This window comes from Nerophis ophidion, linkage group LG12 (genome assembly GCF_033978795.1).
Source record: "Nerophis ophidion isolate RoL-2023_Sa linkage group LG12, RoL_Noph_v1.0, whole genome shotgun sequence".
NCBI lineage: Eukaryota > Metazoa > Chordata > Actinopteri > Syngnathiformes > Syngnathidae > Nerophis > Nerophis ophidion.
In genome coordinates, this window is record NC_084622.1 from 60,906,115 (window position 1) to 60,924,184 (window position 18,070).

At 41.9% G+C, this 18,070-nt stretch overlaps 1 protein-coding gene across 1 annotated transcript in view; it reads right to left on the bottom strand.

The window, feature by feature from the left end:
* The window catches only part of LOC133563647 (RNA cytidine acetyltransferase-like), a 51,555-nt gene that overhangs the window by 23,673 nt on the left and 9,812 nt on the right, over positions 1-18,070 (bottom strand). Inside the window, exons 5-9 of the mRNA XM_061917905.1 lie at positions 12,524-12,646; positions 12,384-12,445; positions 12,200-12,314; positions 12,034-12,141; positions 10,153-10,286 (exon numbers count right to left, since the gene is read on the bottom strand). Coding sequence (XP_061773889.1) covers positions 10,153-10,286; positions 12,034-12,141; positions 12,200-12,314; positions 12,384-12,445; positions 12,524-12,646 — 542 coding nt within the window. The remainder of the gene's footprint in view (positions 1-10,152; positions 10,287-12,033; positions 12,142-12,199; positions 12,315-12,383; positions 12,446-12,523; positions 12,647-18,070) is intronic.

The following is an 18,070-nucleotide window of genomic DNA, read 5'->3' on the forward strand; positions in this document are numbered from 1 at the left end:
TGTCCCCAACCGATACAGGCGAGCGGTCCATCCTGGGTCCCGACGAGCGGTCCATCCTGGGTCTGACTCTGGACAGTCAGTACTTCATCCATGGTCATCGGACCGGACCCCCTCCACAAGGGAGGGGGGGACATAGGAGAAAGAAAAGAAGCGGCAGATCAACTGGTCTAAAAAGGAGGTCTATTTAAAGGCTAGAGTATACAGATGAGTTTTAAGATGAGACTTAAATGCTTCTACTGAGGTAGCATCTCGAACTGTTACCGGGAGGGCATTCCAGAGTACTGGAGCCCGAACGGAAAACGCTCTATAGCCCGCAGACTTTTTTTGAGCTCTAGGAATCACTAATAAGCCGGAGTCTTTTGAACGCAGATTTCTTGCCGGGACATACGGTACAATACAATCGGCAAGATAGGCTGGAGCTAGACCGTGTAGTATTTTATACGTAAGTAGTAAAACCTTAAAGTCACATCTTAAGTGCACAGGAAGCCAGTGCAGGTGAGCCAGTACAGGCGTAATATGATCAAACTTTCTTGTTCTTGTCAAAAGTCTAGCAGCCGCATTTTGTACCAACTGTAATCTTTTAATGCTAGACATGGGGAGACCCGAAAATAATACGTTACAGTAATCGAGACGAGACGTAACAAACGCATGGATAATGATCTCGGCATTTTGACTTACATATTCATGTTATGTTATGTTGTTTTCATTTATTATGCGCCCCCCCCCAACCAACTGTTACATCAGCCCAGTAGAGAAACCAAAAAAAAAAACGAAACAGAGACTGAGACACACAAAGGAATCCAAAATAAATATTTAAGACTAAGACTCACAATGAACACATAAATCAGAAATCATCGGCGGTAAAGAGGTGAGTTTTAAGCTGTGCTCTAAAAGAGTCCAGAGTGGTGGCAGACTTGATATTCCAAGGGAGCTTTTTCCGTAGCCTAGGTGCCATCACTGAGAAAGCACGGTCTCCCTTGGTCATTAGGTTTGACTGTGGGACCTTCAGCGTCTTCTGGTTGTCAGATCTAAGGCAACGACCAAGCCTGGAGCTGCTAGGTTGGTCCAGGAGATCTTTGATGTAAGCTGGGGAGAGACCATTGAGCGCTTTGAATACATACGTGAGGATCTTGAATTTTACTCTGTGCTTCACTGGGAGGAGAGGATGGAAGAAATGTGTTCCCTCATTTTTGTGCTTGTCACCAGCCTGGCAGCTGCATGCTAAGGATGATGGTTTTGTCAGTGACCCCAGCATAGAGGGCATTGCAATAGTCCGGTCTGGAGGAGATGAGCCTCCGTAGGTCACTGGGGGAGAGCAAAGACTTGATCTTGGCTATTGTGCACAGTTGGAAAAAACAGGATTTCACCACAGATTTCATTTGCTTGTCAAACATGAGGTCTGACCCCAAAGTGTTTGACATGGGGTTTTTCCAAGAGTGGCCAAACTTCCAAAATTCTTTTTGATCTGACTGACCGAGGTGGAGTTGCCGAACAGATAACTTCACACTTGGTGTCATTGAGCAGCAGGAAGCTTTGTGACATCCACTCCTTTATGTCCCGGAAGCAGTCTTTCAAAAGGTCCGGCCCGGAGGGATCGTCTGTCTTGAGTGGAAGATAGATTTGAGGATCGTCAGCGTAGCAGTGAAAGGAAATTTTATGGCGATGAAAGACTTGGCTGAAGGGGAGCATGTAGACGGAGAACAGGGTGGGACCCAGAATTGAGCCCTGTAGTTACAATGTTGGATACAAAAATGCCAAGACGTCACATCCTAAGGTTCATGCATTTATGTGTGAGCTTGCACGCAGTTTTGGGTGCCTCGGTTTGTGGGGTTTTGCAGTATGGCTACAATGTGACGTCCTCATACATTACATATATTTCAAGAAGACGAATTGTAATACTTTTGGAGAAGGTGGGGCGTGGTTTCATTTACAATCGGGGAAAAGCTTACAGAATTGAACATCTTGTAAATGCACTCCAAGAATTGGGTTATAAAATGTGACTGTGGAGTAACATTTACACCAAAGCATTTCCAATATTAGGAATTAGCTAGACCAGTTTTTTTCAACCACTGTGACGAGGCACACTAGTGTGCCGTGAGATACAGTCTAGTGTGCCTTGGGAGATGATCTAATTTGGGTAAAAATATTTTTTGCAAACCAGTAATTATAGTCTGCAACTGATGGGTTGTTGTTGAGTGTGGGTGCTGTCTAGAGCTCGGCAGAGAATCCGTGTAATACTCTTCCATATCAGTAGGTGGCAGCAGGTAGCTAATTGCTTTGTAGATGTCGGAAACATAGGGAGGCAGTGCGCAGGTAAAAAAAAAGTATCTAATGCTTAAAACAAAAATAAACAAAGGGTGAGTGCCCCTAAGAAAAAGCATTAAAGCTTAGGGAAGGCTATGCAGCATGAAACTAAAACTGAACTGGCTACAAAGTAAACAAAAACAGAATGCTGGACGACAGCAAAGACTTACTGTGGAGCAAAGACGGCGTCCACAATGTACATCCCAACATGACATGACAATCAACAATGTCCCCACAAAGAAGGATAAAAACAACTAGAATATTTTGGATTGCTAAAACAAAGTAGATATCGCTCAAACGGTAGACATGAAACTGCTACAGGAAAATACCAAAAAAAGAGAAAAAGACACCAAAATAGGAGCGCAAGACAAGAAGTAAAACACTACACACAGGAAAACAGCAAAAAAGTCCAAATAAACCAGGGTAGATATGTATTACTCAAGTAAAAGTAAGGAGTAGTCACCCAAATATTTACTTGAGTAAAAGTAAAAAGTATGTTGTGAAAAAACTACTCAAGTACTGAGTAACTGATGAGTAACCTGTTCGTTTAATGATTACGGCAACAAATAATGCACAAAAACATAAAAATAGCAATGAGCAAATTCAGAGCCAGGAATATCTCTTAAGCAACTAAAACAATAATATATATTAAATAATAGTACATTAAAATAAAGAAAAATTAAGGCAAATTGAGTCACAATAACTTAACAGCACCATAGGCTCAGTAGACATTGATTGAAACTTGTATTATTAGATTGCACAGTACAGTACATATTCTGTACAATTGACCACTAAATGGTAACACCCCAATAAGTTTTTCAACGTTAATCAATTACTTAATAAATGACCAAGTCGAGGTGATCTACCTCATAAATACATACACACACGTATCATATATATATACATTTATATATGCAGTATATAATTTATATTTATTTATTTTGCCATTTCTGTTGACATGTTAAAGGTGTTTTAATGAATATACATGCATGTTTAACACATATAGATTCCTATCTTTCATGAAGACAAGAATATAAGTTGGTGTATTACCTGATTCTGATGACTTGCATTGATCGGAATCAGACAGTATAGTGCTGATAACGTCCACGTTTTCAAATGGAGGAGAAAAAAAGTTCTTCCTTCCTGTCTAATACCACATGAAAGTCGTTGGTTTTTGGCATCTTATTTGTCCAGCTTCCATATTCGTTTTTATACACTTTACAAGAAATACATTGGCGGCAAACTCCTTATCTTGCTAGCTTGTTTGCGCTGGCTTTGGGAGACTCTTATTTTGTTAGCGCAGGCGCGATGGAGCGGCGCTTTTATTGTGAAGACAGGAACTGTGCGACCAGTCTTTAGGCTTTTGACGGGAAGTATGGTTGAAATAAAAAGTGTCTTTTTTCCTTTACACTTTTGATTGATTGATTGAAACTTGTATTAGTAGATTGCACAGTACAGTACATATTCTGTACAATTGACCATAAAATGGTAACACCCCAATAAGTTTTTCAACATGTCGGGTTCTACGTGTGACGGTCACGTGACCACCTGGCTCTGTTTGATTGGTCCAACGTCACCAGTGACTGCATGTGATTGGTGAAACGCAGGCATGCGTAGTTCCTACTTTGAATGCGTGTCTGACAAAATCAAAACAAACAAAGCGTGCATTAACAGATAGATTTAAAAAAAAAGTAGCGAGTAGCGACCTGATTGCAGATAAATGGAGCGGAGTAAAAGTAGCGTTTCTTCTCTATAAATATACTCAAGTAAAAGTAAAAGTATGTTGCATAAAAACTACTCTTTGAAGTACAATTTATCCCAGAAGTTACTCAAGTAGATGTAACGGAGTAAATGTAGTGCGTCTGGATGTGACAGGTGGTGACAGTACACCTACTCTTGAGAGAGTAGGTGTACTGTCAAGTACACCTACTCTGAGACAAGAGCTAAATTGATGCATGCTTGGTTATGGTTTAAAGTCATATACAACAATTGCGACAACAACTTTTTACTGTCACCCCATATATCCATAAATCAATGTTTATTTATATAGCCCTAAATCAGAAGTGTCTCAAAGGGGTGCACAAACCACAACGACATTCTCGGTACAGAGCCCACATAAGGGCAAGGAAAAACTCACACCCAGTGGGACGTCGGTGACAGTGACAATGACTATGAGAAACCTTGGAGAGGACCGCATATGTGGGGAACCCCCCCAGGGGACCGAAAGCAATGGATGTTGAGCGGGTCTGACATGATATTGTGAAAGTCCAATCCATAGAGGATCTAACACAACGGTGAGAGTCCAGTCCAAAGTGGATCCGATATAGTAGCGAGTTTTGTTTTTTACTGATTTCTGCTGGTGGTGTGCCTCCAGATTTTTTCAACGCAAAAAACGTGCCTTGGCTCAAAAAAAGTTGAAAAACACTGCGCTAGACCACATGGAAGTATATTTAAAGTAGATTAAAATCATTATAGGTCCTCTTTAATTGTTTTTGTTTTATGTTCTTCTACAATGTACACACAAATTTGTTTTCATTGTTGCATTATCATGCAAAAACTTTGACAACATTACATAAAAACAGATTAATACTTCATAAAAAATAAAAAAATTCAAACCATTTCTGCTTTTCTGCAATCAAAAGTAAAGCAACGTTTCCAATATATTACTTTATTTGTGGCGGTCCAAAATAAATAGTGGTGGACGCTGCAAATAAATTAAGATATGGGAAACCTGCTTTAGTTTTGATTACAGCGCAGCCAAGAAACATGAAAAAAAGAATAAATAAAGACTAGGAAATTGTCTGAGGTAACTTACCATTTGGAGTACGTGTTTGCTGACAAACACATAATGATGGGACTGTCTTTGTTTGTAACTTGTCCGAACTCTGCCTACTAAAACATTTAATGCACATTTTACTCAGCTGACTTGGTCGTATATTATTTCTAACACAGTCTTGACAAACTATGACCTTTTTTAGTTGTTTGACAGAAGTTTTTATTTTTATTTTGGTTCTTTGGATGTTTTAATGCATTGGATTGAAATGTAACCTTTTCCCTTGATATATCATGATATATCAAATAGATACAATGTCTTTAAAATCAGTACACACTTACCACAGCCTAGGAACGACCATGAATGTTGCACAAAATTAAACAAACACCCATAAGTGCAGTTAATAACTTTAAGTAGGACACCATAACCCCCGCCAAAAATAATACATTTCATTGGTTACGCACTTTTCATTTAAATAAATCATGCTACGGTTCAAACCAATATTTAAAAACTAGGGGTGGGCAAATTAGTGAGTTAATTATGAGTTAACTCATCCATCTATTAACGCCGACAATTATTTTATCGCACATTTGCGTATGTTGTTTACATGCTTTTATTTTGTTAACGCCTTTTCTTAACAAGATGGCGTCGCCCGGCGTCGAGGGGCTCTTGGTAAAGATGGAACATTTGGCAAAAATACTGGACAATTCTGCAAATTTCATGGCTGGCTTACAGCGTGGTCACTCCGGGATCACTTACGACCGCCAGACAATTCTGGATGTGGACAGATCGGGCCGTTTTGAACTGAATGAGGCGTGCTTGCTAGACCGGCTAGCTAGCATGGGAATACTTTGCCGGCTACATCCAGCGGCCTGTGAAGCAGCGGAGTATATGTGTTGTCTGTCTATTTATGAATAATGCAGACCAGGAGTGTTGGCTGAGTTCTTAACGTTTACTTTCAGAGCGTGCATATCACAACATACAAGATGCCGTCATGGCGACACAACCTATACCGGGCTACCGCGCATGCTCGTCACTCCTGTTGCATGCTGGGTAGGGTAGTTCTTTTTTCCCCTGGCTCATAACATCACAATATAGTACCATGTATATGATGCGTTCAGTTTATCAAAGCACCAAACAAACAATCGGAAAATTCCCATCATATCAATTCCTAGATATGGTCATAATTATTTTAAGTGCACTACGCAGAATAAACACAACATTATTAATATTGCTACTACGGATAATTTGATCCAAAATTCCCTAAAACAGCCCACTACCTATAATATAGGTTTTTTAAACATAAGATCCCTGATAAAAAAAATGTTTCTGCTGTTACCTCAGAAATTGCCTGTTCAGATGTTATGATTGTGGCTCAGAGATTTGTATGTAGATTATATTTATTTTCCATAACAAACAGGATAACTTAAATACCCTGGCAGTGGCAATAAGCTTAAATGTTTGTATTTACATTTTTGGAGTTGATTTTCATCAAATATGCTATTTAACTGCTACTGTTTAACAAGGACTGATTTAAATTGTGTTTGCACAACAAATGTTTTGGCGCTTTTGTTCATGTGGGAGAATATTCCAATAAAGGTGCACTACACACTACTTTTGAATTCATTATTGGGCTTTGTGTATACAATGCAGTTAATCGCGATTAATCGGAGAAATAGTGCGATTAACTTCGATTAAAATTTTTAATCGTTGCCCAGCCCTATTAAAAACAATTGTTACGCACTTTTCATTTAAATAAATCTTAAAGTGCTACAGTTCAAACCAATATTTAAAAACAACAAAAGCTTAGCCATTAAAAAAATATATGAATATTAAGATTAAAAAAAAACTATCAGTGCAGCCGAGAGAACACAAAACATGAAAAATAGTGTTTTTGGTAACAGTGTGTATTTTTGGCCAATAAAAATATATATTCTTGGTCAAAAGATTTCAGCGTGTGTATAAGTACTTTTTCAGCATATTCAACAATTAAAGTAAAGTAAGTTAAAGTACCAATAATTATCCTCTGCATTTGACCCATCCCCTTTGTTCACCCCCTGGGAGGTGAACAAAGGGGGTGAATTCCAAGCCTTGATGCTGAGTGCCAAGCAGGGAGGTAACGGCTCCCATTTTTTTAGTCTTTGCTATGACTCGGCCGGGGTTTGAACTCACAACCTACCCATCTCAGGGCGGACACTCTAACCCAGGGGTAGTGAACCTATGGCTCTCAGGTAAATCTTAGCTGACATTGCTTAACACAATAAGTAATGAATAATTCCTCTGGTAATCACAGTGTCAAAAATAACAATAAAAATATAAAACATTCTCATGCATTTTAATCCATCCATCCGGTTTCTACCACACCTGTTCAAGAAGTCACATTAATGGTAAGAAGTATTTTATTCATTGTTGGTTAGCTTCAGAATAACTGTGGTATTAAAAAGAATAAGAGAGGGTAAACTGGGTAACACATGGCATATAGACAAAGCTTAACCCATTTTTACTATAACAATCTACAAGATTAATACAGGTTGCCTCTCTCTTTTCCCCTCCATCTTTCGGTATTCCTGTTTTTTTTTATTATTTCATTTATTTTTTTAATTATCTTTCTAGCTATCATTATGTATACGTATTGTTGCATTTGAACAACTGTATTGTTGATAATAGAGGTAAACTATTGGCATTGTTCATGATCAATAGCGCTTTTTCTATTGCAGTTGTAGTGTAAAAATGCTCATTGTCATTTCTATATTATTATTTATTTTGCTAACTGCTTATTTGATATCACTTTTACAATCATATTTGTACATATCGTATGTGCTGGTGTTGTTATTGTACTGTTTGCTGTTGTTGTTTTTGTCTCTCTGTCTAATCCCCCTCTTATCCCCACAATTTGTGAAGTGAATTGAAGTGAATTATATTTTATATAGCGCTTTTCTCTAGTGACTCAAAGCACTTTACATAGTGAAAGCCAATATCTAAGTTACATTTAAAGCAGTGTGGGTGGCACTGGGAGCAGGTGGGTAAAGTGTCTTGCCCAAGGACACAACGGCAATGACTAGGATGGCGGAAGTGGGAATCGAACCTGCAACCCTCAAGTTGCTGGCACGGCCACTCTACCAACCGAGGTATACCGCCCCATAAATAAATTTCCCCCTCTTTTTTTCTCTTTCTATGCCCTCTTGCCCCGGCCCGGCTGCACCAAATGATAATATAAATACATTTAATAAAGTCAGATTCAAATAAGGCAACAAGAGAAGTATCCTACACTTCTCTTTTGTAAAGAGAAGATATGAAATGTCAGGTACATGATACCTATCTGGAACTGAGGAGGCATTTTAGCAAGTTGATTCATATATTTGTGTTTTTTATTTTGACTATTAAACTTTTCTGTCATGCATGTATGATGTGTTTCAACCCCACAAATTTAACTTAGGTTATAAGAAAGGAGCCTCAACCTTATTGCTAAAATGTACATATATATTTAATACGGGGACGGCGTGGCTCGATTGGGAGAGTGACCCCTGAGGGTTCCCGGTTCAATCCCCACCTTCTACCAACCTCGTCACATCCACGGTTTCCTTGAGCAAGACACTTCACCCTTTCTCCTGATGGGTGGTGGTTAAGGCCTTGCATGGCAGCTCCCTCCATCAGTGTGTGAATGTGGAAATAGTGTCAAAGCGCTTTGAGTACTTTGAAGGTAGAAAAGCGCTAAACAAGTATAACCCATTTATTTATTTATACCGATTGGGTTTGTTGTGTCTTCTCAAATAGACTCTTGCATCTATATATCCAATATACCGTATTTTGGGGATTAAAAGTCGCTCCGGAGTATGAGTCCAAACGACCGAAAATGCATAATGAAAAGGTAAAAAAACATATATAAGTCGCACTAAAGCAGGGGTCGTTAACCTTTTTGGCTGAGAGAGCTATGAAAGCCAAATATTTTTAAATGTATTTCCGTGAGAGCCGTATAATATTTTAAACACGGAATACAACTGTCAGTTTCAAACACTGATGACATCTATTAAACAGACAAGAAGCAAGGAATTCAACAGAGGAGCAACGAGCAGACCTGTACCTTGTACAGTGTCATCCCACACTCTTGACAAGAGAATTTTACTCCTCCTCTTTTATTTAGACTTTCCCTGATTACAACAAAAAAAAAAATGTGCGTGCATCTCTTATTCTTTTTAACAACATTGTTATTCTGAAGCTAACCAATAATAAATAAAATACTTTTGACCATTAATGCGACTTCTTGAACAGGTGCGATAGAAATGAATGGATGGATTCAAACGCATGAGAATGTTTTATATTTTGAACATTATTTTTAACACTGTGATCATTAATTACTTATCGTGTTAAGCAACGCCAGCTAAGATTTATCTGAGAGCCAGATGTGTTCATCAAAAGAGCCACAGGTTTTCTACCCCCGCACTAGAGTATAAGTCGCATTTTTTGGGGAAATGTATTTGATAAAATCCAACACCAAGAATAGACATTTGAAAAGCAATTTAAAATAAATAAGGAATAGTGAACAACAGGCTGACTAAGTGTATGTTATATGAAGCATAAATAACCACCTGAGAAGGTGCCTGCTATGTTAACCTAACATATCATGGTAAGAGTCACAGTTTTTTAAGTTACCGCCAACGTTGAAATGATCAATTTTCATAGGAAAAAGAAGTAGTAGCAGGTAGCTTCTTTTTTTTTCTTACAACATACTTCTGCCATGACCCGCCCCAGCCAAATTTTTATTGGTTGACGCGTGTGTGCCGATTGCTGATATACGCCTTGTCTCTTACATGAATGAGATCAATAGTATTATTTGATATTTTACGGTAATGTGTTAATAATTTCACAATGAAAAAAACTGTGACTTACAATCCGAAAAGTACGGTAGTGTACAACTAGTACTCTCTGCAGTTATGTAGCTTTGGCTATTTTGGAGAATACAGTAAGCACAATTTGAGCTGTACAAGATGCAGTATACGACGGTGGCTTTAAAGTTACTACGCTAGTGAGACAGGATAATAACAGCTGATTTTCCCACTGTGTGTGTTTCTTCTTACCCAAAAGCCACGGCTCCGGCGACAGCGAGTCCCAGGGCTGCAGATTTGCCACGGCCACGAGCAGCCGTCAGAGCCACGGTGCTCCTGAGTGTCTTCTCTGAGATGGCTTCGATGAATTTCAGTACTGCTTTGGACTAGCAGAGAACACACAACAAATTAGACAGCGGAAGAACATTATAGTACTACGCCTGTTGCAGTAAAAAAAAGGTTCGGTCTCAGACTAAACTCCTGGGTAGGGGCGTCCAGATTGAGGCCATAAAAAAAACTCAATAGCCATAAGCACACGAACATATTACATAGAATCCACAAAACCTGCAATAGAGGGGAGGGAATGGGGGCTACGGATGCAGGCTGCTGCTATCTAGCGCGCTACTCAGTCGTCCATCAAGCCTACCACGTGGGGTGAAGCATCAAAGGAGTGGGATGGGGTCGGGGTAAAGGTGGGAGCTTGTAATGCTAGAGCACATCTACTATAAGTTTGGGATCAAACCATAGTTGCTACTTTTTATTTGACTCAGCGCTAGTATGCCTAATCATTAGAGATGTCCGGTATTGGCTTTTTTGCCAATATCCGATTTTCCGATATTGTCCAACTCTTAATTACTGATACCGATATATACAGTGGAGGAATGAACACATTATTATGCCTCATTTTGTTGTGATGCCCCGCTGGATGCATTAAACAATCTAACAAGGTTTTCCAAAATAAATCAACTCAAGTTATGGAAAAAAATGCCAACATGGCACTGCCATATTTATTATTGAAGTCACAAAGTGCAATATTTTTTTAAGGTGCCTCAAAACAGCATCTTGGAAATTGTGACATGCTCTCCCTGAGAGAGATTATGTGGAGGTTGAGGTGGGCGGGGTTGTATTTTGTAGCGTCCCGGAAGAGTTAGTGCTGCAAGGGGTTCCGGGTATTTGTTCTGTTGTGTTTATGTTGTGTTACGGTGCGGATGTTCTCCCCAAATGTTTGTCATTCTTGTTTGGTGTGGGTTCACAGTTTGGAACATATGTGTAACAGTGTTAAAGTTGTTTATACAGCCACCCTCAGTGTGACCTGTATGGCTGTTGACCAAGTATGCCTTTCGCTCACTTATGTGTGTGAAAAGCCGTAGATATGTGACTGGCACTGGGCAGTGCCTTTAAGCTTTATTGGTACTCTGTACTTCTCCCTACGTCCGTGTACACAGCAGCGTTTTAAAAAGTCATAAATTGTACTTATTTTTTATAAAACGATACCGATAATTTTGAAACCGATACCAATAATTTCAGATATTACATTTTTAAGCATTTATCGGCCAGCCGATATTATCGGACATCTCCAGTTAATACTGGGTTGATAAAAGTGCCACTGACTGTTTACAGTACAGTTGTCATTCACTTCAATTTCAGTGAATATCGCTCAAAAATTAATATATTTTTTTTGTAAGGGGCGCCGGAAGTCAGCAGACCTGCCAGCGATCCTGTTCTGTCTCCCTGTAATGTTTGTCTGATCTTGAATGGGATTGTGCTGAAAATGTTAATTTTCCTGAAGGAACTCTCCAGAAGGAAAAAGTACTATCAAGTGTACTATCAAAAGTACTATCTATCTATCTATTTGTATACTTTCACTGGAATATATATGGAGATATATATCGAATACTGTGTTTAAGCAAAAATCTATCGAGATATATGAGTGTGAATGTTGTCTGTCTATCTTTGTTGGCCCTGCGATGAAGTGGCGACTTGTCCAGGGTGTACTCTGCCTTCCGCCTGATTGTAGCTGAGAGAGGCACCGGCTTACCCCGCAACCCCAAAGGGAATAAGCAGTAGAAAATGGATGGATGGATACTTTTTCGTCCATATCGCCCGGCCCTACTGTATTTGAGAGTATTTCACCTGGTCCATGGTCTTGCATTTCTCCACCAAAACTCCCACAGGTTGAGTGTCCTGAAGAGACTCCTTCAGGTCCTTCAGCTCCTCTTCTTGTGGAGACAAACCGTCCTCCTAAAGCACCAGGAGTTAGAGCCAATGAAGAAGCGGGCAGTGTCTTGTGAGTAAGCACCTGTGTCTTTGGAGGAACAGGTTTGATGTTGGCCATGTGGCTGGAAATGGGCAGAATGTTGAGTTGGTCGTCAATAACCACACAGTTTTTGCAAGACGCAAGGGACAGAATGAACCTATTGGGAAAAGAAGTGCTTACAAGTTGCTGTGAAATGCCCGTTATGTTCAACCGGAGCAGTACTTACCTCTCATTGAACCTTCCAACCACATCCTGATGGGCCTCGGTTCTGTAACGGGCATGCACATCCTGGAAGAAAGGTCACGATATATCAATAATTCATTCATCTGAGTGAGACGATGAATGTGGAAAAGGTTCCAAACCTACCATGGTCATTGTATACAGCTGCTTAAGTGAGTTCATGGTGCGTAGTAAAATGACCACGATACCACCGCCTTCAACCGTCTCAACAGTTCTGGCCAAAAGGTTGGGAGTGAGAGCTTCAAAGTCCTGTGCAAGAAAGAAAATAAATGTTCTCATCATAGCTTGCATGACTAAGTAGATATATTCTACACTCAAGTCACACAGTATATACGAAAGTTGTCAAAATGTGTGTGTTAATGTAAATTAATCCATTGTATGAAGAACACAATTTTAAAGAATGACTCAAAATCCCTGAATCAGTTCCGGCAAAGCATTTTCAGCACTTTTTTCCAATAGCTTGTATTTACTTGACCTGCGAGGCTAGAAGTGCTGGGCCAGCAGGCCTTGTTGTAGTGTTCTGGATGACAATTGAACTTTTTCAAATAAAAAATGCCCTAAACTTATGTTGTTATTGGCTGTTGGAACAGTTAAAGTCGCGAAAAGGATAGTTTCTTCAGAGAAAGGCTGGGCGATATATCGATATACGCGATACATCGCGGGTTTGTCTCTGTGCGATATAGGAAATGACTATATGGTGATATTGGAGTACCGTATTTTCCGCGCTATAAGCCGCACCTAAAAACCAAAAATGTTCTCAAAAGATGACAGTGCGGCTTATAACCCGGTGCGCCTTATATATGTATTAATATAAATATTTATTTTCATAGAGTTTAGGTTACGCAACTACGGTAAACAGCCGCCATCTTTTTTCCCCGTAGGAGAGGAAGCGCTTCTTCTTCTACGGTAAGCAACCGCCAAGGTAAGCGCCCGCCCCCGTAGAAGAAGAAGCGCGCGGCTAATCCGATTCATTTCATTTGTGTGTTTCTGTAAAGGCGACCACAAAATGGCTCCTACTGAAAGACAGGCGTACAACGCAGAATTCAAATCAAGGAAATAAGTCACGCAGAAGAACACGGAAATAGAGCAGCAGCGAGAGAATTGAACATAAATGAGTCAATGGTGCTTAGGTGGAGGAAGCAACAAGATGACCTGCGCCAAGTAAAGAAGACAACACAGAGTTTGAGGGAACAAAGCAAGATGGCAACAGTTGGAGGACAAACTCGAGCAGAGAGCAGAGAGCAGAAGTGTCAGTACCATCACTATTCCAATGAAGGCAACAGCGCCAGCAAGCGAACTTCACTTGGATGATTTTAAAGGTGGTGCTTCTTGGTGTTTCCGGTTCATGAAAAGACGCAATCTCTCCATCCGCACACGGACTACTATTTCACAGCAAATGCCAAAAGACTTTCAAGAAAAGATGGCTACTTTCCACGCATATTGTAAAAACAAGATAGCTGAAAAAAGATCCGGCCAGGAAGGCAGGATTCACGGAACTGCCGGACAGCAACAGCGACACTGACTCTGATGACTTCGACGAGACGGAGCCCGCCATTTTGGATGCTGTATTCGCCCAATTTTTTAATTCAGACACCGAAGAAGAAAAATTCGAGGGATTTATGGAAGAGGAATAACTTCTGAAGGTGAGCTTTAAATGTTTATTTTGTGTGCTGTGACATTAACGTTCGAGCAAAGTTGAGTTATTGATGTTGCTATTGCTCTGCAATATTTTGAGTGTTACTATTGTTGTGATTGCACATTTGCACACTGGTTTGTATTATTAAAGTTTGACTGACCTATTTGACTGTTTTTTTGACATTCCCTTTAGCGCAGCGTGGGCGCGGCTTATGACCCGGTGCGGCTTATAGGTTAACAAAGATTTTAAATATGCCATTCATTGAAGGTGCGGCTTATAACACGGGGCGGCTTATAGCGCGGAAAATACGGTATATGTTCTCACGCAGTTGCTTTTAGCTGCAGGCATTACACTACAGGCTCTTCTCACTCCTTCTTGTGTCTCCTTCTCACAGACAGCAAGCGCACAAACTTACATACGTCACATACTGTCACCTCACACGTCACATACTGTCACCTCACACGTCACATACTGTCACCTCACACCTCACATACTGTCACCTCACACGTCACATACTGTCACCTCACATACTGTCACCTCACACGTCACATACTGTCACCTCACATACTGTCACCTCACACGTCACATACTGTCACCTCACACCTCACATACTGTCACCTCACACCTCACATACTGTCACCTCACACCTCACATACTGTCACCTCACACGTCACATACTGTCACCTCACACGTCACGTACTGTCACCTCACACGTCACATACTGTCACCTCACACGTCACATACTGTCACCTCACACGTCACATACTGTCACCTCACACGTCACATACTGTCACCTCACACGTCACATACTGTCACCTCACACCTCACATACTGTCACCTCACACCTCACATACTGTCACCTCACACGTCACATACTGTCACCTCACACGTCACATACTGTCACCTCACACCTCACATACTGTCACCTCACACGTCACATACTGTCACCTCACACCTCACATACTGTCACCTCACACGTCACATACTGTCACCTCACACGTCACATACTGTCACCTCACACCTCACATACTGTCACCTCACACGTCACATACTGTCACCTCACACGTCACATACTGTCACCTCACACGTCACATACTGTCACCTCACACGTCACATACTGTCACCTCACACCTCACATACTGTCACCTCACACGTCACATACTGTCACCTCACACCTCACATACTGTCACCTCACACGTCACATACTGTCACCTCACACGTCACATACTGTCACCTCACACCTCACATACTGTCACCTCACACATCACATACTGTCACCTCACATACTGTCACCTCACACGTCACATACTGTCACCTCACATACTGTCACCTCACACGTCACATACTGTCACCTCACACCTCACATACTGTCACCTCACACGTCACATACTGTCACCTCACACGTCACATACTGTCACCTCACACGTCACATACTGTCACCTCACACGTCACATACTGTCACCTCACACGTCACATACTGTCACCTCACACCTCACATACTGTCACCTCACACGTCACATACTGTCACCTCACACGTCACATACTGTCACCTCACACGTCACATACTGTCACCTCACACGTCACATACTGTCACCTCACACCTCACATACTGTCACCTCACACGTCACATACTGTCACCTCACACCTCACATACTGTCACCTCACACGTCACATACTGTCACCTCACACGTCACATACTGTCACCTCACACGTCACATACTGTCACCTCACACGTCACATACTGTCACCTCACACGTCACATACTGTCACCTCACACGTCACATACTGTCACCTCACACGTCACATACTGTCACCTCACACCTCACATACTGTCACCTCACACGTCACATACTGTCACCTCACACCTCACATACTGTCACCTCACACGTCACATACTGTCACCTCACATACTGTCACCTCACACGTCACATACTGTCACCTCACACGTCACATACTGTCACCTCACACCTCACATACTGTCACCTCACACGTCACATACTGTCACCTCACATACTGTCACCTCACACGTCACGTACTGTCACCTCACACGTCACATACTGTCACCTCACACGTCACATACTGTCACCTCACACGTCACATACTGTCACCTCACACGTCACATACTGTCACCTCACACGTCACATACTGTCACCTCACACCTCACATACTGTCACCTCACACGTCACATACTGTCACCTCACACGTCACATACTGTCACCTCACACCTCACATACTGTCACCTCACACGTCACATACTGTCACCTCACACCTCACATACTGTCACCTCACACGTCACATACTGTCACCTCACACGTCACATACTGTCACCTCACACCTCACATACTGTCACCTCACACATCACATACTGTCACCTCACATACTGTCACCTCACACGTCACATACTGTCACCTCACATACTGTCACCTCACACGTCACATACTGTCACCTCACACCTCACATACTGTCACCTCACACCTCACATACTGTCACCTCACACCTCACATACTGTCACCTCACACGTCACATACTGTCACCTCACACGTCACATACTGTCACCTCACACGTCACATACTGTCACCTCACACGTCACATACTGTCACCTCACACGTCACATACTGTCACCTCACACGTCACATACTGTCACCTCACACCTCACATACTGTCACCTCACACGTCACATACTGTCACCTCACACGTCACATACTGTCACCTCACACGTCACATACTGTCACCTCACACGTCACATACTGTCACCTCACACCTCACATACTGTCACCTCACACGTCACATACTGTCACCTCACACCTCACATACTGTCACCTCACACGTCACATACTGTCACCTCACACGTCACATACTGTCACCTCACACGTCACATACTGTCACCTCACACGTCACATACTGTCACCTCACACGTCACATACTGTCACCTCACACGTCACATACTGTCACCTCACACGTCACATACTGTCACCTCACACGTCACATACTGTCACCTCACACCTCACATACTGTCACCTCACACGTCACATACTGTCACCTCACACCTCACATACTGTCACCTCACACGTCACATACTGTCACCTCACATACTGTCACCTCACACGTCACATACTGTCACCTCACACGTCACATACTGTCACCTCACACCTCACATACTGTCACCTCACACGTCACATACTGTCACCTCACATACTGTCACCTCACACGTCACATACTGTCACCTCACACCTCACATACTGTCACCTCACACCTCACATACTGTCACCTCACACGTCACATACTGTCACCTCACACGTCACATACTGTCACCTCACACGTCACATACTGTCACCTCACACGTCACATACTGTCACCTCACACGTCACATACTGTCACCTCACACGTCACATACTGTCACCTCACACGTCACATACTGTCACCTCACACCTCACATACTGTCACCTCACACGTCACATACTGTCACCTCACACGTCACATACTGTCACCTCACACCTCACATACTGTCACCTCACACGTCACATACTGTCACCTCACACCTCACATACTGTCACCTCACATACTGTCACCTCACACGTCACATACTGTCACCTCACACGTCACATACTGTCACCTCACACGTCACATACTGTCACCTCACACGTCACATACTGTCACCTCACACGTCACATACTGTCACCTCACACGTCACATACTGTCACCTCACACGTCACATACTGTCACCTCACACGTCACATACTGTCACCTCACACGTCACATACTGTCACCTCACATACTGTCACCTCACACGTCACATACTGTCACCTCACACGTCACATACTGTCACCTCACACCTCACATACTGTCACCTCACACGTCACATACTGTCACCTCACATACTGTCACCTCACACGTCACATACTGTCACCTCACACCTCACATACTGTCACCTCACACCTCACATACTGTCACCTCACACCTCACATACTGTCACCTCACACGTCACATACGGTCACCTCACACCTCACATACTGTCACCTCACACGTCACATACTGTC